Below are 22,273 nucleotides of genomic sequence, written 5' to 3' on the forward strand. Positions count from 1 at the left end.
AATACATCTTGTATTAGTTCAGCTGACAAGTCATCTGTGCTTATCGTTTATAAATTGCCTTTTATATATTATGAACTCATTCTCGACATTTTTCATTCGCTAAAGATTTCTTATGATTGATTAATTTATGCTCATTCATTAATTATAAAAAACGCATGTACAACTTGTGAAGACGATTTCACACTTTATAATCAATTCAATATAAAGTCGACTATTGCGATCTTATTATTAATTAGCCCGATTAGACAATAAAATCTACACCGACTGATTGTGAGTTCCATTGTATTTTCCAGACTTAAATCAACCTCATGTTATTTTATGGTGAATGATCTTACATCATTCACATAATTTTTAATGCAATATAATGTAAGGCAAATCAATAAAGAAAATATTCCCATAGTCAAAATCTGCATATTTTTTAAATTTTCATGAGAATTTCCACAAATTTTCTATATTTCCCTGAACGCAAGCAGACACAAACAATGAATCGCATATTTAATTTTAGAATGCATATTTTAGTAATCCGCATGGTATTCGATTTGTTTGTTGAATCGGTTCCAATAAATATCGCAGTGACCTGAACAGAAAAAAGTATTTTACGATCGCAAATAAAAATTATTAAATTTCATAAAATATTCTGAATATAGTATTTCTGATTGCTAAATAAAACATAGTTAAAAATTAAAAAAAAAAAAAAAAAAAAAATATTCTTGGCGGTATTTACATATTATAGTATCAAAAATAATTTTAAAACGCATGCTCCAAATGCTTCAAATTATGACTAAAAATATAAATTTAACCATAGAATTTAAAAATGACTATTTTGGGAAAAAATAGCCTTTGACATGAAGGCACAACAAATATTTTAAGACAAAAACTGATTGGGTTAATAATTATAATATTCTATATTTACACCAGACAATAATTATTTTCGCAAAACAATCAAGTGGCTTGCTTCAGACTTGAATGCATCCTCCTGCTATATTTAGAGTTATAATAACCAATATTGAAATAAAATGAGCTGTACATGACACTTTAGCTATACAAATTATGATATACAAGGAGACAATGGCAATTACTCATTATTATTATTGATCATTAACGGATTTGGAAAATTGGGTAAAATAAAATTTAATAATTACTTACTAGCTCGTAACAACAAGGAAGCCACTGCTCTGATATCATTTATCACATTTAAATAATAAAATCTCAATTCGCATAAATAGTTTTCCAATGGACTAATGCAATGATATAGCTACAAATATGGCTTATATGTAATAATATGCCTGGTATAAAAATCTACATAAATTATAAAATTGATGATTTATCTATGCAGCTTCTGCTTGTCAACACAACTCCACATCTATATATCTACAATAACCATATTTTATACCAAAATTTAATTAAAGTTCAGAGGCACCATAAGTTAAATATCATTATGGAGCAGTTGGAAGTACCTACTATATGCTTCAGAAGTAGTTAAATGTTAAAATAAATCTATACTTCACAGAAAATTTTACGAGCATAAGTTAGGCCGAGGTGAGCCATAAGTGAACAAACACTGAAAATTTATCACACTTACTCATGACATTTCAAAGATCAAAGTCTTCGTTATTTGCATATTTTAATCCTTATTTTAAGCTGAATCTGTCCTCTAACTGGAAAGGTTGATGATCTTATCGCAAATGAACTCTGGGAGATGCAAATTAATGAATTACATCTTTTCTCTGCATTAAAAGATTTAATATTCATAAATCTTTCTATAAATGATGATTCAAAGCAACCTGGTATATTAATTGGCTTCTGGGCAGAGATAATATTTCGTCATGAAATCCCAGAAATAATAATTTTGAAAAAATCAAGTATCGAACTCATAGACGTTAAATAAGAAATATTGATTAATTAAAAGTGAAGATCACGTTGCACCCTACTGCGCCACAAGCAGACAATTTTGCTAATAAATAATTTTCTCTGGGTAATTTATTCATGTAAAATATATAATTGGTTCTCATTTAATATAATTTAACTAAACGAAGGCATCAATCAATGTCAGCAGGTAATAGATATAGCAAACATAGTAAAGTAAAAGCCAATTATGGTCTTAGTCGGTTGGTTGCAAATAGGTAATATAGATAATATTGCAAATTTAATACAAAGTGATAAGTTAGATCATATCGAATCACATAATACATCCAATAAATTTATCCAAGTGGGTTAAGAATGCGTATATAACTTGTCTGTGATGCAACGAAAGTGGAATACATAAATTAATAATTAATTTCACCAACGGAGGAGCTCGCTTGTCACATAACGAGGTCGATGTAGTTATACAATGCACAACTTTTATTTTTATTTGCTGTTATATCACAGAAACAAAGAATTTTGTTTATAGAACTTAGAAAAATAGAACCAAAGTGAAAATTGACCCAAATATGAATAAACTTAGAAGTACTTGGTAAAGCAGCAAAAATTTGGAATACTTACTTGATCTATGACTTAGTTAACAGATTGAAAAAGTTGTAGTGACCAATATTGCAATTAAAAAAAAAACAGATACAAAACGCTTTTAAAATTAAGATAGCTTTAACAAGCCCATCTACAATTACACATGCCTTCAAATTTTTTTTTTGTTTGGTGCATCAAATGTTAGAGCTGCAAAACTTTTTTTTTGTATCAGCTCTAGTTTGGAACTTGGAAAAAAGTTGCCGAAGAAACCAGGTCCATTTTAGATCGTCACGGAAAAGAACTTTTCACAATGTCAACTAATGTCCCAACTAACACGAATGAGTCTTGCAAGTTTGTATGTACAAGTAGGCATATCTCATTAAAATAACATTCTGAATTGTATTACTATTTTGTACTTTCATTCCTTATATATCATATACATCATATGTTAAAAACTAAAGCTCATAGAAAAAAACAATGTCATTTTTTAAATCACCGCCCCAAATATACTTAAAAACAGCATTAAAATCGTTTGCACCATTTTCTTTGTTGGCCTGTGTTATCTATGCCATCCAATAATTGTCGTATAAATAAGTTGAGATTATAGATTTAAATATAAGCTTTTAATGATTTAAATATAAGATTTTAATGAGAACAGCAGTTTATTATGGGTTTGAACATTGAAGGTATATTTCGCAAAAGATTATGCTGTAAAGAGATTAAAAAGATTAAACGATTAAAGATTTGACTTGAATAAGAAATTCTAAAATAGATGATAACTAAATCTGATGTCAACTGAACTACAAAGAAAATTCCATTTGCAATTACATAGTAACATTTCTTAAGAATAAAACAAAAGTTCTGGAGATAATATAATAATGATAATAGACACTATGAACATGATAAAAGATTGAAAACTTCCACTTTTTTCATTTTGTTAGTGTATAGATTATGAGAATTTTAAATTTAAATGACGTGTAAATTCAGCCAGTACAGAAAACAATACTAAAAGTAATTTTAAATTTCATAATATTCTGTACTTGTATTTTGAACAAGAAGATAGAAGTTTAAAAAAAGTCGACCATATATGTATGTTTTTTATGATGTTTGTATGATGTTTTTTATATAATTAATACAAAAATAAAAGTTCAAGATGCTGTTATATAAAATATACATCCAGTAAGTGTAGGAATAAAAAATAATTAACATCATATATGTATATAATATAAGAAGAATTAACAGTAAAATACTATAAGTCAATATTTTTGCAGAAAATTGAAATAGTAATGAATGATAGAAATTTGGCTTTGGAATAAATCTCATATTTATTGAATATGTTTATATATTTGCTAGTTAAAACTAAGATCAAGCTACGATCCATTCCACTATGGTAATACAAATAAAATATGATTAAATAAAAAAAAAGATCAACACATTAACCATCTTATTTGTTTAACCGATTATAAAATTAATCTATAGCATAGATTCTGTGTAATTAACGTATTAATTAAATAAACCAGAACGCGGTTTAAATTCGTGGAAGATTAAACAACGATAAGAATAGAATTTAACAATCAGCTGTTATCAGTCAAAGTCTAAATTAAGGTATCAACAAACCGCTAATCATTAGCAATTAGCGAAATGACAAACAAAACCTGAAGATGTATTTACAAATATTTATTGTTTGGATTATTCGGAGTGATTACGAAAGCTTAAAGATGTGACATCTAGACCAAAAAACTTCCGGCGAGAAAGACGGTGTTTATAAAACAAAGAATAATGTTTACTTAAAATAAACGGGGACAAGATAGCGGCTAAGAGGATATTAAATTAATATAATAACAATAAACAAGCTCAGAAGACGAAATCCTTTTAAAACCAAGATAATCGGTTATGAACTACATAGATAAGACGCTTATTTTTTAAATAAAACTAAGCAATTATGATAGTTAATGACAGAATTTGCCTAAAACGTCAATATGGTAAAAAAGTACATAAGTTCAAAACTAAATTATTTTTGAGCCAATTATTGTTATTATTAAATGTAACAAATTGGTACAAAGATTCCTCAATCCAGGGTAAGTGAGAGGCGTCATCAACTAAAATCATGAAGTAGTCTTACAGCTTTTACTTTCGAAAGATGAATAAAGAACTCATCATAAAATATCAAACGCAATACGTCAATTACGGTATGACCAGTTTTTTCTCAATTTGTTTAAAATGATTACAATTTGAATAAATTAAAATTTCAAATCAAGACTTACACTTTGACTTAACTCTTTTGAAATTTTTAATTTAATTTCTAATTAATTTAATTTTAAACGTTTTTTTGAAGAGATTTATTAATTAAAAAGCTTACTCAAGAGATGATATGATGAAATTAAATGTCTACTCAAGATTTTAATGCAGTCCCCGTCAAGATGGTAAAGGTAATTTAAAAATAAGAATTAAACTTATTCACTGAAGATTACATATACATACTAAATATAAGTATAATTTTAACACATTCATAAGCAAGCCAAGATCAGCATTTTTTCTTTTGCATTGATTAAATCCACGAATTTCAGTTTTTATTATTACATTTCAAAGAATCTTAAAATATTCTTAACAAGACATTCACAAATTATTATATTTAATCTAGAATGTTAACATGAAATGTAACAAATGATAAAATCATAACTTTTTACAAACCAAAACAAAAGGTATTTAAATTTTAAAATATAAAAATAATTAAATAGTTTACTATTTAACCCTCGATAGACCAAATTTTTGTGCTACATCCAAAAAATTAGGGGAACAAAAGTATCTGAAACCTTATAGTGGCGAGCATAGCTCACTTGGTAGCGTGTTCGATTCACACGACAGGGATCTTTGGATCGAATCCTCTCATTGACTTAGAATTTATAAAAAAATGTGTGTAATTTGAAATTAAATGAAAATTGTATTTGTTAAGTAGAAATTGAATAAAAATTAAAAAAAATAGAAATTACAGAATTCGAAAAGCTGATTTGTATTAGGAGTAAGAAGAAAAAATATCAGAATGTGCTGAGATTAAAAAAGAAGTATGAAGAAGAAAAATGGAATAAAGATAGAAGTTGGATAGAATTAGGAATTTGATAGAAAAAAGAGTTTATATTTGCAAACGGAAAACAAAAAGTTCTGTTTAAACCATTTTTTTCGGTTTTAATAAATTATGCAACTATCGAGTCACATCGCCAATAATGTTTCACAATTCTGTGTATGAAGATATTATTTCAGATTGGAAGGCCTAGTAAAGGCCATAAACATAGTTATCAGTTGGCATGAAAGCCATAATTTTTGGGAAAATATCCAAAAATTTGAAATTGACCTGAAAGTTATGCAGAGGGTAAAATACACAATTTTCAGTATCGGATTCAAAGAAAAAAAAATCACGTAGCATTTGAAGTATAAAATATAATTACTTGTTTCAAATTTTCTAGTAACACTTGTATCATTGGAAAAAAACTCCAATGCCTTTTCACGTTTGGTATCATCTATTGAACATATTTACAGCAAATTTTCAAGAATCGTATGTAAAAATCAAAATATATTAAAATTTAAACATCAACAACATAAATTTAATCTTTACAGAATTAAAATTGGATTCAATTGTTCAATAACTAATTGTTTTCCATAGTCAATTGCCTATTGAAACAATTACTAGAATTTCTTTTTATCTATTTATTTATTTTTATTTATTTGTAATTCATTTCTATTGTTTTTTATTTTTTTATTTTTGTCTGTGAATATTATAATCATTATTTTTATTTTCCGCTATTTAGCCATATAACTCATAGGGCCTGTAAATAATTCTGATTGTTATATAATATGGTATGAATAAATAAAAAAAAATCAATAACTAATATGATAAGTCATATTAGATATAAGCATTTATAAATAAATATAAGTATGTAATTTTTATAAATTTTACTCTAAATTATGTAGAGCAACCATAGACTTTGTAATACAAGGTAAAGTTATTATAAGGTCTATTGGTGCAACAATTCGTTTTGTATAATAACAAATTTGTTTTTAAAACACACCTTGCCCAATTTAATAAAAAAGTAGAATTTTTTATAAGAACTACCAATTATTATAGATATATTTTAGAGGAAATATATTATTTATATCAATTATGATTTAGCAGCTTACTTCAAGAAGCTAAGATTTTCTAAGAATGAAATAAGAATAGGAATAAGATTTTCTTAAAATGAGTAATTAGTCGAGTTAAATGTGTGTATATAAAACAAGACTTCCTCTACGTAAATAATTATGTAACTTAATGATCATTTCTGTATTTGTCTTCGCGTATGATTGTTGCGAGGAACGAAATAAAACGAAAAAAGTAAGAGTGCTTTCACCGACTCTGAAAGTTAGCTTTATCGCCTATTATGCAACATCTCTCTTTGCATTACATACATTGAGCACAACGCGCTATATATAATATTCGTGACGATAACTACATCTCAATAACTATACTAGTTTACAGTATGGGAAAAGACTTATGACAGTAGATATGCTAATAAGAACCAGTGGGGCATTGGAAAATGTATAATAGATATATTAACAAATTACAATATTATAGAAATATTAAGAAATTTTATAATAGATTAACTCCTGGGGTGCATGGCATCGTGAATTAAGGCAAATTGCTGAAACTTCCCGTACCGTAATTAAAAATCTTGGTACGAAACCCAAAAAAATTACACAAAATGTGTACACATTATTAAAATATCTGATAATTTGATGTACATATGTCCAATAAACATTTTTGACCGCCAAATGACATTTTTTTTTAATCATTTTTATTGAGAGTCCATAACCGCTGGACCTGCCTTTGCCAAAAACTAATCAGCACGTCTCCTTATCAAAACGAATCGAATGTTTTTTGAATTATTCAAATCGGTTGATCGGTGTTCCCGAAATCGTCGACGAAAATTTGTATCCGCACACACACACATCCATATTTTCTAAGGTATGTCAAAATCTTCAGAAACCTTTGAAACGTGAAGATATATAAAAACATTCATTTTTATGCAATTTTTTTTGTTATTACTATAACTTACCCTACGGGAAATACAAAATAGTTGGTTACAATATTCAATTGCCTCAAAAGCTAGATACACTCAAAATTTTATGGAAAAAACTGATTTTAAATAATCAATTTGTATTTTCTGACTTTGCATAGTAAGCACTGTTAAACGAAAATTTACTCTTAAGATTTAATTTAAAAAAAATTAAATGTCCTAAACAAATTTTTAAAATAAGTATTATGACGATTAGTGATATATATTGGAGTATTAAAAATACGAATTCGAATATTACAACTTAAACAAAAAAATACATAATAAACATTATTGAATCATAAGTAGTTTATAAAATTACGTATCGCAAACATCAGTATTACGGCTTGAGATGAAAGTAAAAGCATAAGAAAGCAGATATTTTATTTGCTCCATGCCGGAATGGAAATGTGCTAATTACACAAACATTCATTATTTAAACTGAACGAACTATGTAATATTCTTCTATATATAAATAAATAAAAAAAATATCAATTGAAAAAGATACTTATGAACAGAGATAGTAAAATGTAGTACGCGAGTATAAGTTAGGCATTAGTCATCAACTATTAAAATAAGAATTATCACTGCAGGTGATAACAGGTAACTACAGAAGACAAGTAAGATTTCAATGTATAAAATTTGGATGAAGTAATTATTTAGAACCCTAATTTAAAATTATTGTAGCCAATACATTTTTTTTATTCATTACATATTATATATGAGTCAAAGTTGTTTACAGATCCTATGAGTTATGTCTAAATTACACATAATAATAATAATAATAAAAAAAATAATAATCACAAAAAGAAATAAAATAAAAATGAATTACAAATGGAGAGAAATAAATAAAAAATAATAATAAAAAACAAATTGTAATTGCTCAAATAACCAATTGACTATGAAAAACGATTGTATCCAATATATAAAAAGTAAATTATTACTCCAAATTGTAGTAGCTTCTAAAAGATTTGAAGGTCTGAGTGAAACTATAAATTTCTCATCATACATATTGTTTTCCAGAAGTATTTATTTGGAAAGAAAAGAAATCACTATTGAATCAAGACAAGAATGAACAAAAAAAATTAGAATGTAATTTACTGTTATAACCACTTGAAGATTTTAAGGGTTTTTTGTTTTAAAGATAAATGAAATAAATCAAGGACTCGATAAAGATAATCCAGCAGAAAAAAAACTATGCATCCAATTCCACAAAATCGAAGACAAAAATACTTAACCGATATCTTTCATAAACAATCTTATTTGTTGCATTATTATTTATCCAATCCAGATAATTATTTAATGCCACTTCAAAATAATCATTAAAAATAATCAATCATATTATTATTCAATAATAATTCGAATTACATATGCTGTTCGAGTAAATAATTTAAAGAAACATTTGACCATATGTTCATTTGATCATATATCAAATTATTTTATCAATAGTGCATGTATATATATATATATATATATATATATATATATATAACTATGAATTAGAAATCTTACCTCATTTGTATGTCTTCAATTTAGCATAACTCGTAAAAAAAATCTTCAGCCTCCTCGCACACTTTGTATAGAATATTGAATATACTAGTGTTTATACAATATCTCAAAATTTAAATTCACAATACTTTTATATAATACTTATTTTAAAAAAAATAAAAATCAATACTTAAAAAACAAATTCTTTCTTGCTTAAACACTAGCCAGTCTTTTGTAAAAATGCACAGTCCTGAAAATAGAAAGAAATCAATTAAAATATTGATAATGGTAGTAAAATATAAGTAGAAACAGCTGAGTCAGTATGGAATATAAAACATAATCGCCTTGAATCCAAATACTCGATTAGTTACTTACAAATGGTTTTTAATTAAAATGTTACTAATAATATCACAACTAACTGGGAATGCTCAAATTATCAAAATATGTAATTAAGTCTCAACTTTAAATAATATTATGATTGAAACCACAAATAGAAAATATACAAATATTTCAACAGCTTATTTGAAAAACAAACAGACAGACTGTGTATGAATTGTACAGATTATTTAAAGAACAATATCACATTTGTTTAAAGAAATCCGATATAATGAAATCGCGATAAGGTTTGAAATGCAATCAACTGATCATATTTGCAAATCATATATTTAAAAATATCCATCCATGATAACATTTTTAACGACGTCGGGAAAATTCTAAATCTTGTCTCATTACATTCATATACATATGTACACAGAACATTCAATACAAAAAGAGAAAAAAAAAAATTTTTTGCATATAATGCATAATCGATTTTTTAAAAAAAATTATATAATGTATGCATGTATACATGTATGTATATATAAATCTCTTGTCTTTGTAAAAATAAATATATTTCTTTATATATAAATATATCTGTATGAATAACATACAGGTTGTAACTTACACATCCTTAGTCATATGTGTTAAAGATAAACGTTCTCAGTAACAAGAGTTTATTTAAAAACATATTTGATAAACGAAAAAGCAATAAAATCCATAAATCCATAGAACATATAAATATATTTAAATCAGTAGAATATTTAAAAAGAATCTGCCGCGAATTGATGTTAATCTAACGTCATTAACTCATGAGTAAGTTAATAACTCAATCCAAGAGAGGTGAACGAACAATAAAGCACATGTACAAACCATAAACTAACAAACGCCATCGTAATGAAACATTTAATAAAAACTAATATAATCATGAATTAAAAGCAATATCAATTTTAGCAAAACGTTCTGTAAACCATCGAGACAAAGGATGTCGATGCCTAATCCTCTGCACACGTCAAAACGAGCAACAATTACAAGCCGATCGACATAGCCGATTTTTACACAGAAACACACAAACAATTAAATATTATACAATTATCTAATTACTCACATTTGATTAGATCATTATTTGGTACAGCCTCACATAGATTATTCACAAAAACGCGTTTCAAAACTAGCAATCCACGGGCAGCTGTCATCGAATGACGCCGCCTGTACAATGTTTGGTTTGTGAGGTTATAATGCCATAATGGCGGCCAAACATCGTAACGGGTGCGAGAGGGCCCGCGCACGTGGTGTGAGATAGACGACAGGGGCGCAGCCGAGAGCGGGGACGGTGCAGTTTAACGACTCCTTACGGAGATGAGGGCGCGGGAAATTCAAATTTGAGAAGTAAGAGTTGGGACAGAACATTCATGAAAGTGACGCTGTGATTTAAAAAATGGACTGTAGTAATTTTATTAATAATGTTTAATTATATTAGATGCAATCCTTACGCCTACATTGAGACATAATGGAACGTAAAAAATGGACATGGAAAATTTGGGAAGTAAGTGTTGGGACAGAGCATTCATGAATGTGACGCTGTGATTTAAAAAATGGACTGTAGTAATTTTAATAATAATGTTTAATTGTATTAGATGCAATCCTTACGCCTACATTGAGATAATTAAATATTGAAAGCTAAATTATTGAAATTCGTTTATCAGAACATTAGCCTCAAAATAAAACATTCAAATTGAGTTATCTTAATTATTCTATTCTAATTCGGAATAACGATATATAAAGCAACATTAATAATAATGTATTCTAAAATTTCAATATTATATAAAAAGGGTTTTTTGTGTTCAGTGCTGTTAGAGCATAATTTATCAAAAGAAATTTGAAGATTTGTCAAAATTTGAAAAGGTTCATTCAAAATTGTAATTTTTTATATCTTATACGGTGCATGGCATCGTGCCTTAAGGCAAATTGCTGGAACTTCCCGTACCGTAATCAAAAATCTTGGTACGGAACCCAAAAAAATTACACAAAACGTGTACACATTATTAAAATCTTTATAAAATATCTGATAATTTGATGTGCATATGTCCAATAAACATTTTTGACCGCCAAATGACATTTTTAACTTATTTTTATTGAGAGTCCATAACTGCTGAATTTGTTTTCCCAAAAATTTAATCAGTTTTTCATCTTGTCAATACAAGTAAAATGTTTCTTGAATTATTAAAATCGGACGTTCCGTTCTCTTAAAAACTAAGCTACCGTTTTTGGCACTTTTTGCCCCGTATCTTCGAAACGGCTAGACCTGCCTCCGCCAAAAACTAATCAGCACGTCCACGTATCAATACGAATCGAATGTTTCTTGAATTATTCAAATCGGTTGATCGGTGTTCCCGAAATCGTCGAAGAAAATTTGTATCCGACACACAACACACATACATCCATTTTTTCCAAGGTGTGCCAAAATGTTCAAAAACCTTTGAATAGTAAAAATATATAAAAAATTTCATTTTCGATTTTTTTGCGATTACTATAACTTACCCTTACCTTACGGGAAGTTAAAAAATTATAGTAAATTATATTTGATGACTTTCATAAAAAAATATTTGAAGATCTAACATATAGAGGCAGATAATTAATTTGTTAGAAGATTTATTTTCCAAATAAGTAATCAATTCTCGAAATTTAATATTAATCCGTTATCGTGATGACAGGGTTGTAGTCAGGACTGAAGTAAGGGTTGGCTACGAAGTGGAGCGCGGGAATTATGAAACAATAAAATCCGGAAAAGAATTTTCAGGATGTGAGCCCTAACAAGTGAATATAGGGAAAAAATACAAAAAGTTATTTTATAACTACAAAAATTATTTGTAGTTATAAAATAAATAAAAATGCATAATATATTTGCACATTTTAAAAAACACTTCAAAGAATTACTTAAAAACAAAGAAAATCCTAAGATTTTAAGAGTCTTTAAAATTAAGTTATAAGTGTTATTATTGAAATAATTAGGCGTTTAATTACTCTTATAATATTATTGAGTCCCGAAATATTTCAATGCACAGAACCTGCATAAAATTGAAAATACTATTAGGGTTCTGCATCATTAATCTAATCTAATTCTAGGCTTTGGCAGTTCAGAATTTAATTATTCGACTAATAATAGACAAAGCAAGATGAATTAAAATCTAAATCTTTCCATAATTAAGTAGACGAAATTTATAATTAATTCTGAATAACTAATGTTATGTATATCTTAACTGTTCATACCATAACTTCTTAAATTAATTTTATCAAAGCATTTTAAAAAACTAAAAAGATAGAAAGAAATTACAATTAAAAGAGGTCTATAGGTCTTCTGTAAGTTTTATTCATAGTTGATATTTTAAATATACATGCAATGTTGTATAAGTTACCTCGCATACAGAGTTTTCAAATAAATTAAGTTAAATGTTGAATAAATTAACTGAAGCATGCATATAACTGATAAAAACATTTATCACAATTGAGACATTAACAGTTTTTCAATTAATTATTAATTCGTTTAATTTATCGATTAATTAATAAGCCATTATTCAATTTAACAATAATTAATCATTATTTATCACGCACAGAAATAATAAGAAGAATAAGTTATCTCAATCCGTTTTAAATAGATTATATAAAAAGTAATTAATATTAATAATATAAAAATTCATAAATTAATCAATTTTAAGGGCAATTGTACTTGAATAAATTTTAATGCCCCCCTATATCTAGATATGAATGTGAATCTAATATTAAGACAAAATGCACAATAAATACATATTTTTTTAATTAATAAAATTATAGTCGAATATAAGAATAAAAATGCAATACGAAATCTTCCAATTTATGAGCTTCTTTCTAAAATAAAATTAATTTATACAAAACAAATTCACATCTTTATGCAAATATGCACAATTTAAAATAAAAACTATATAAATGTGAATAAACATGGGTCAAAATTTTGCAAAATGATTTTTATAATTTTTTATATGTAACAATGGAAAGGCCAGTAATATACAAATGGGCCAAGATTTTGAATAATAATTTTTTATAATGTTTCATGTCAACTTTAATATTCAAAAGCTTATAAGATCACTCTGTTATTGCTATTTTGATTGCTATTTAAATTTAAGAGAAAGAGCTTTTCAGTATGTCTAAGAGATCGTTGCTATAAAAATCCAGTGATCTTTGCATTCGAAACTTTGATTTGCTTATAAATTTTACGGAACCTAAATAATATTTGTCCTTTCTTATAAATGCGTTTTTTTTTTGGCAAAGTCACAGACTAGGGTTTATTAAAATATTCGGTGTTTTATTTCAAGCAAGGGGCGAGTTAGCGACACTCAAAGTTACCCTTGGTTCTATTGTGTGAAATACCGCGCATTTTTTTATAATATATCTAAAATACGGGCTAACGGTCTTCTAACTCAACAAAAGCTGCCGGTGAGTGAAGAACAATAACCATTTGTGCGATTTAAAATTTTATGCTCGAGCAAAGTTCAAACAAAGTATGGAAATAGAAGGAAACAGTTATTGTGAAAAACCTTTTAAAACAATTATTCCACAGTTGAATGAGAATCAGAAGTCTGAACAAATTTTCGAGCGATATTGTAATGCTAATCGTAAGTAAGGATCGAAGGTCGATTGTGGTAAAAAATAGAGCTAGGTAACGGACACCAAAATGATATAATCGTTTGTAAGATAATAACTAGTGTATACATCAGGATAATTTCTGCTTTGTGAGGTATAATTTTATGCAAACAGTATCAAATTCGGATGTTAGACGTAACATTTTCAATTCTAATGTTACGAGAACATAAAAACCAGTAGTATGATAATAATATATTATTGGGAAAACTAACAATAGAACAAGAACAATCAATTTATTTTGATATCTTGATATTTGAAATGCCTTATGCATAACTATGGTTTTGTTAAGTGCATATCTTTATATTTGATTATTCCAAAAAGTGCTTTTAAACACCTAAATATGTATTTTTATGTGTGACTTCAAAAATCCAAAAACTTATTAGCTTTCCTCTTAGATTTTGTAGTTATTTTTCATTAATAATAATTAAGGGTCATAAGAAAGTTATAAATAGAAAAAATAATAGATGAAAAAAGCCTAAGCTTACCCATGTTATCACTATTGACCTTTCAAATTTGGTTTTGTCCAATATTTCTTATCACTTCAGGTTTAGGAAATTTTGTTCATGAATATAAAAATCTTAAAAAATAGTATCCTTATTTAAATTTCCGTAATCACAAAATAAAATATTTTATCATACAAAATAATATTTCTGCCTTATTCGATTTCGGTGGTCTTTTCCCTGATCTTTAGTCGACGAATAAACTGAACACAATGCAAACAGTACGTAAAAATCATTAAGAACCGGCTGTGTCATTTTTTTTCGAATGATTTATTATCGAATAGCGACATTCCGTATTTTGATATCTCACGATCATGTTTAATCTTATAGCAGTGATAGCCAAGATAACCACAGAACAACTTTTACAATCATTAACCATACTATATTCAATATTTAAATGACTGCTGCTGTGATTGCTATGCTATTAAGGTAAAGTTTTGAGTTTTTTTTAAAAAAAAACATCCGTTATATTTTTCTCAATCACACAAGGTAGAATATGAGATGAGGTATCTACTATTCTACCATATCGTTGCCCTTCAGCAGTTTCATCCATTAGTTTACCCCACAATGAGTTACACGCAGTTAACTTCCAAAGAATATGTCAATAAACTTTGAAATTAATACCCGGCAATTATTTGACAACCGTATAAGTTATTTGGGAAAGTTGTTGTTCATATTTTCCCTACATTTCATTACACCTTAAAATAGATGTTTTTAAGCTTCTGTAACTGGAGGGTCTGGAAAGAACCCTACATTGTTCGAAGAACTTGTGAACCCCAGCATGAAAGCAGGGAACTTTAATTGATGTCATCGGATAAAACCTGCATTTTATTATTATCTATAAAAATATCGATATAAAACTAGTAGCTTTCCTGGCGGAATAGATCTGGGTTGACCCCATTCTACCATGGTTCTCTACCATATGAACAAAATTATTAGGAATAATTGGAGGTTCATATACTGTTTTGACCCAGTGGTGAACAATTTGTTTTGCAAAATTATTTTTATGAACATATAAATTAACAAATGAACATATAAATTAACAGTAAATCATTACTTATCAGGAGTTCGACAGGCGTTGCACAGTGCACATGGTGAAATTTTGAATCTTTTTATTTCTGGATGTTTGGAAATGACTGTTATACAAACAAAGGAACCATCGTGGTTTCCCAAAAAATTCCCCTTCCTTTCGTCAAAATATGACAAACAGATAACAAAAACGTCCATTAATTTTTTCTGATCGCGTTCTTTTAAATGCCCAGGAATTTCTAAACAAAGTAAGGCTTTCTGTTGTGGGATATGTCAAGAAGAAACACATTATATATATATATATATATATATAAACAGTGTGTACATTTTATACATATGGTTAATGTGTGAACTAATCTACTCCAATTAGTTATCCAAACAAGGCTTTTGCTTGTTCTTTGTTCGACTAAAGACGACAACGAGCATTGCTAATGAATATTAACTTCCAAGCAAAACATCGAAATAAATATGTTAATAAATTAATATAAAAACAAATATTGGCTTAATGAACAAATCAGTCAAGTAAAATCATTATTATAAAATCGGGGAATTAATACCAAAAGATTTACCAAATGTCTATGTAGGACAGTTGGAAATATATTGTTGAATAAAAAAAGTGAAAAAATCGGCGAATTAAAATATTTTTTTTTATTTTGCCATATAATTTACAACTGTCTTTAGTCGACATCTAATAAATTTAAAGATAATATAGTTAAATTGCATATGACAAGTAAATGACAATAGTAGAAATAGCCAGTATTACTTCTATTTCAAATTTAAAAAATATAAACTTATTTTTAGATAGAGAATTGAACCTTTTTTATCAGACATTTAAATCTATATTCTAATATTTTAAAGGGAGCGTAATATATATATTTTGCATCACAATATTCACAATTTACATAATTTATATGTAATTTAGCTTTGTTTGATTGTAGCTTCTTATATTATAATATAATTCTTTAGAATATTTTTTTCCTACTTCTCTGAATTTCGATATTTTCTTATTTTTATATGAGTACTATGTATAAGGACATTGAAATATCATAATTAAGCAACAAATATAATATGAACTAAATATAAATTATTTACAGTTGAATAGGCACTAAGCAAATTAGGACATGGCATGATACATTTACATGTCCTAATTTGAATGGGGAATTAATAAGTAATTTTTTAGTAATATGATTTAAAAAAAATATCTTAAATAATTATATACATATATATATATATATGTATATATTATATAAATAAATTAAGTGTTTCCTTTTAAATGCATTCCATTGATGGTCAGTTGGTATTACTTTGCTATAAGTTGATAAGGTTTCCTGACATTAATAAAACAGATACATTATCTATGTTGTATAAAGAAATAAATCATTATATTTATATGAATTCCACGAATGTTTTAATTATAAAGCACAATATTTAAAACAAACAATTTCATTTAATTACTTGGTGTATATTGAATTTTAATTCACACACTTGAATTTAATTATATTTTTTCCAATACATAGATTGAAATCGATGGTGAATTATTCATAATATTTAATTCAGTAATTATCTAAATATAGCTCTAACAAATATGTGCATAATTAGTTTAATGCCATTTTAAATAAGAAAATTAGTGATTTTGTACTAAATTATTAAATTAAATCAATTTTTGATTTTTATTTTATTTACACACACATGATATATATATATGTGTATATACATTATATTTATAAATATATTTTACTCAAGTGTATTATTTCCTTTATTATGATGTAACATTTTGAAATACGTGAATTTGATCACCAGATTTACTAAGAACGAACTTGAAGAGTTATCTGTTGGAAGATTTACGAGTTACTCGTATATGTTCGTTGAATCAACTTTATTTCTGAGAAGTGTAGGTTATCATGGGATCATCTGTTTGCAAAACTGCACAATTTAAAAAAAATTGTTGGGAACAGCTGTTCCATGGAGAAGCAACTTCAGCGTTCAATGCATTTTAGTTTCAATGCAACAACGTGATCTTGGAATATATATAAATGCATGCATATTTGTACATATGCACACGCATTTATTTATCTAAGAATTTATGAAAAAAATATAAAAAAAATCTTTATTATTGTCATATTGCAACTCTATAAAAAGTTTATACGATCAGAATTTTTCTTCACAACACATAGAATTTTCTAAAGTTTCTAAACTCAAAAAAGATGGCCTCAAATCAATTAAAATTTAAATTAACACGATCAAATTGTGTAGTTTTCATACAACACTTTTTAAAATAAATTAATCAGAACATAGTGAATTCAGTGTTTGATAATTCAAAGTTAAATTATATATATCTTTAGACTCTTTTGTGGCCATTAACCCTTTCCACTCGAATGCCGCATAAATAAATATAAATACATGTAAACATATAAAGTATAAAATAAATCTCGCAATTTCCGAGTGCAAAGGGTTAAATTTGAGGACCACTGGTAACAAATATATTTATCAATAGTGTTATTTGAAATTCTAGTTTCCGTACAACAAATGTTCAAATAAATTAATCAGAACATAGATAAACATGAAAACTGATATAATATATTAACTTTTCAGCATCCATTGATACATTATAATTCGAAGTTAAATTTTACATCATTAATTTAATTTAGTACAAAGTTGATCTGCCTTTGGAGACCACTGGCAATAAATCAATTTATCTATGATGTAAGTTAAAGCTCTAGTTTACACCCAATATATTTGCAGATAAATTATTCAAAAATTAGTTAAGTTTACGAATATAAGTCTTATATTCGTATAATTGAATGTGTACAAAACCCAAGCTTAATCATTTATAATCATAATCATTTATATGAAGACTTATAAGAATATACAAGCTTTTCTGTATCTAGTGATTCATGATCATACAAAATTGTATTAAGTCTGATTAAATTAGTATAAATCATTGATCTATTTTTGGGGGATTAATTGTAATAATTCAGCTTTTCACTGGTTTAGTTAATATGCTAAATATTTTTAAATAAATTCTTCAGAAAATAGATGATGACTGATAAGATATACCAAATTTCATAATTTTGCAAAATAGAGCTAAAAGCCAGATGAATAAGTACTCGAAAAATAACTAAAAATATAAGTTTCCATCACTAATGTAAAAAATGAATGAAGTGTAATAAACGCGTAAATTTAAGTCAACAATTTTATATAAAAATTTCAGGCTGTATCCGAATAAAATCTGTAAAAACACACTATGCAAAATTATCATTAAATATGTGTTCAAAAAATATTCCAAACTTTGCTAAGATAATTCGATGCTCCAGCAGGTTGAAGGTGTTATCCTCAAGAGCGAATGCACGTGCAATTTCTTATCATTGGTATTGGTATATATATATATATATATATATATATATATATATATATTATTCCAGCTGTTAAAGTTCTTGAACACTACTCCAACCATATTATATTTCCATGAATTAGTGTTTGTGCAACATGCCTGGTCGTTTCTCAAACCAGTTTCGACTCAAATAACGAAGAATGAAAATCCAGTAGCATTCTGTTTAAATTAACTTTATATGGGCTAAAATTTAATCTCACAACTCCTTTAGAAACAGGAAATAAATTTCATCAAAGAAAACAATTTATTGCTATTCTATAAATTTTACAACCGCTTCAGGTTATTTTTCGTAAAAATCATTTGAATATTGGTTTTAAGTACCGATAAAATGTTTGAAGATGAACGTAAATCTGAGAATGTTTATGGAAAGAACTTGAAGATTTATTACTATTTGATGTAAATTGACCCATAAGAATATTAGTAAATTATAGTCAAATATCAAAACTAATTGAACATTAGAAACAAACAAAATGTATAATAATAATAATAAAAAAAAAAATTGAATAATTTTAGTTATAAAATTAATAAAAGCAGATTCTAAAAACATGCTGAAAAAGTGCTACATACGATGTAATAAATAAGAATCTTTTTAGAATAGCACAAAAATATTATTTATAATATTTTCTGCAAATATATAATAAAAAAATGAATAAAAAAACTCTATCACTGTTTTTTAAAGCAAAAAATCCAAAACAAGAATCTAAATTGGGCAAGAATCAAATCAAATCAAATTAATTTACTAAAATTAATTATTTTCTTTCTATAAGCGAAACAAATATCATTAATTACATTAACAATTATTTAATGAAAACTATAATAATATTCCATAAACTCGATCTATATTTGTACTACATGTATAGTAATACTTGACTTATAATATTATACATATTAAGTCTTCACTGAATTTAATGAAGTTTTTCATCATTACAAGTATTATAAACGGTTATGGAAATATTTTTTATACCGATGCCCGCTTTTAAGTAACAGTCCGAATATCGGGTAGAACTACTCTTTCCGCCTAAAGTATGTTAAAATACATATGTAGGAAAAAGCTATTCTATTCATCACATACATAGAAATTTCAAATTCAAAAATAAAGTGCGATGTCTTTCTAGTATATTTGTAAGTTTACATAGATATTAGTTTAAGTTTACAAATTATCATCAGTTATTGATTAATATTTTATTACCTCTCTACATAATATTTTTAATTCAAATAATGCATTTTTCATTGATAACGTGACCAAATCAAGTTTTAAAGCATGTCTCTCTATTTAAATCAATATTATAAAATAAGTGCGCAGACGACTAATTTTGCCAATGTCTAAATTTAATTTTCATTTTAATTCATCAGTTGACGCCTTGGCTTTCGTAGAAATTTTATAAATGTATTATGCAAATAATACTGAATTTCTAATCGTGTTTATTTCTATCCATCTCTTGCGCCCTTACGTGGAACTGAGCCTTTTTTAAAAACCAAACAGACCCTACTTTTCAGGTCAGAAACACACTAAGGGCATATGGTATCTTGTCTCTTTAACTTGAACGACTTGATTAACATAAAAACCGTAGGAAACCAAACAGCTTTGAAAAATTTTTCAATGTTCAAACCAGTTTTAGGATCATTAAATACATATTTCCTAAGCAGACTGCGTAAAAAATCGAGCGAAATGAGTGTCGCTTAGTAAGGGATCGATTTAGAACAAATATCTAGATAAGAAAAATTATTTTATGGAATAATATTGCATATATTGGAGGAATTGGTCCATTGACACTAATTTTCTTACATACACTGAGTATATTATTATTTTATTAAAATTGCTTTCGATGTAGAAGTAACACTGGCTACTTACATGTCCTTTAAAGACAGTTGTAAATTATATGATGGAATAAAAAAATATATATTAAAATATTTTTTATTATTTTGTGCTGATTCATTTATTTCATTTAATACGACAATAAAATAATATCTGTTATTATAGTTGATTTATAGAAGTATAACTGCATTGCGTAATACATTATTCTATAAATATAATAATCACAATTAACTTATAATTTTAATATTTATGATATAATAAAATACAAAATATTAAATTTAAAGGTATCTATCCTAGAAAGACGTAATATTAGTATCAAATTGAACCAGAACTTTGTCTTCTTTATTTAATTAAAATATAAATAGAGCAAACCATGTACATGAATGTCTGAGCTACTTAAAGTAACTTTTATAATTTGATTTTGTAATTTGTGTGCAGGATTCATAAATACATAAATTAATATTTGATTTATATACCTACTGCAACATTTCCAACTATCTAATAAAAATTATTCAAAATTATTATTACTGTACGCAAAATTCATGCAATATTCAGTATTAAATCAACAACCATAAAGCAAGTATGAACAAATATTTATGTATAGGATATTTTGCTATTTTACATTATTAACATCTAGTATTATTATGGTTTTACTGTAAATTACTATATTTACTTCGAATAACTTGTATATTTTCCAATTACCATTAATAGCAACTGGTCGCCTGATGAAAAAGTCATGGCTGTCATTATATAATTAAATATGGTATTTGATAAATGATATAAATTGAATTAATTTGAACAAAAATTAGATATTAGAATCTAATTGATAATATTAAGCTTATTTTTTACTCGAATTCTTTCCTTTTACAATCCTGATGAAATGCGCAAACTTTTTATGGAACTTGCTAACACACTTTATTTCAAAGAAGGGTTTTTCAAAGTCAATCAATTTTGAAAATTTTAAGTTCAAAGTTTAACAAATGACCAGAAAACTCGGGGCAATTATGTTTTCATTATGGTCATAGAAATTGTTGTTTACGTTTACTGATCCAAACCTTAAATGAACAAATAATACAAATTGAGCACAATATTCGAAAAATGGTTACAGCTTTAGGTTGTGCTTAAAAGCTCATAATTTTCAAACAGATGGAATATTTTTTTCTATTTTTTTCATAATATTCACGATGAATACATATATGAAAGCACTCAAGCCTATCCTAACAAGTTGCATTCTATCAAATTAACATTTAAAATTACTTAAACCTTGGTATAGCATCATAGCTAAAAATAAACTATGTTCTACAAGCAGCACATGTCAAATGTGAAGGGCTAGAGTTCTACAAGACATAAATAGATACTAATTTTCAATAGGCTGATTTATCATCAAAACAGTTGCAGAGAAAATAAAAAATGAGAAACATAAAAGGAAACTAAAATTTAAAAAATAGTAGAAACCGACAATGAATAGAAAAAAATTAAATCGAATTGATTTTTTTAAAAGTGCACTTTTGAAATACTCATCTGCTTT

General features: G+C 26.6%; 1 protein-coding gene across 1 annotated transcript in view; it reads right to left on the reverse strand.

Annotated features, from left to right (window-relative positions):
- The window catches only part of LOC113373000 (brain tumor protein-like), a 37,992-nt gene extending 27,435 nt beyond the window's left edge, over positions 1-10,557 (reverse strand). Inside the window, 2 exon segments of the mRNA XM_026613339.1 lie at positions 9,042-9,267; positions 10,441-10,557. Coding sequence (XP_026469124.1) covers positions 9,042-9,046 — 5 coding nt within the window. The 5' untranslated portion in view covers positions 9,047-9,267; positions 10,441-10,557.
- Positions 10,558-22,273: the final 11,716 nt, after the last annotated feature.

The sequence above is a fragment of the Ctenocephalides felis genome, unplaced genomic scaffold (genome assembly GCF_003426905.1).
Source record: "Ctenocephalides felis isolate EL2017-DRISC unplaced genomic scaffold, ASM342690v1 CF-g0.4_SCAFFOLD_01604, whole genome shotgun sequence".
NCBI lineage: Eukaryota > Metazoa > Arthropoda > Insecta > Siphonaptera > Pulicidae > Ctenocephalides > Ctenocephalides felis.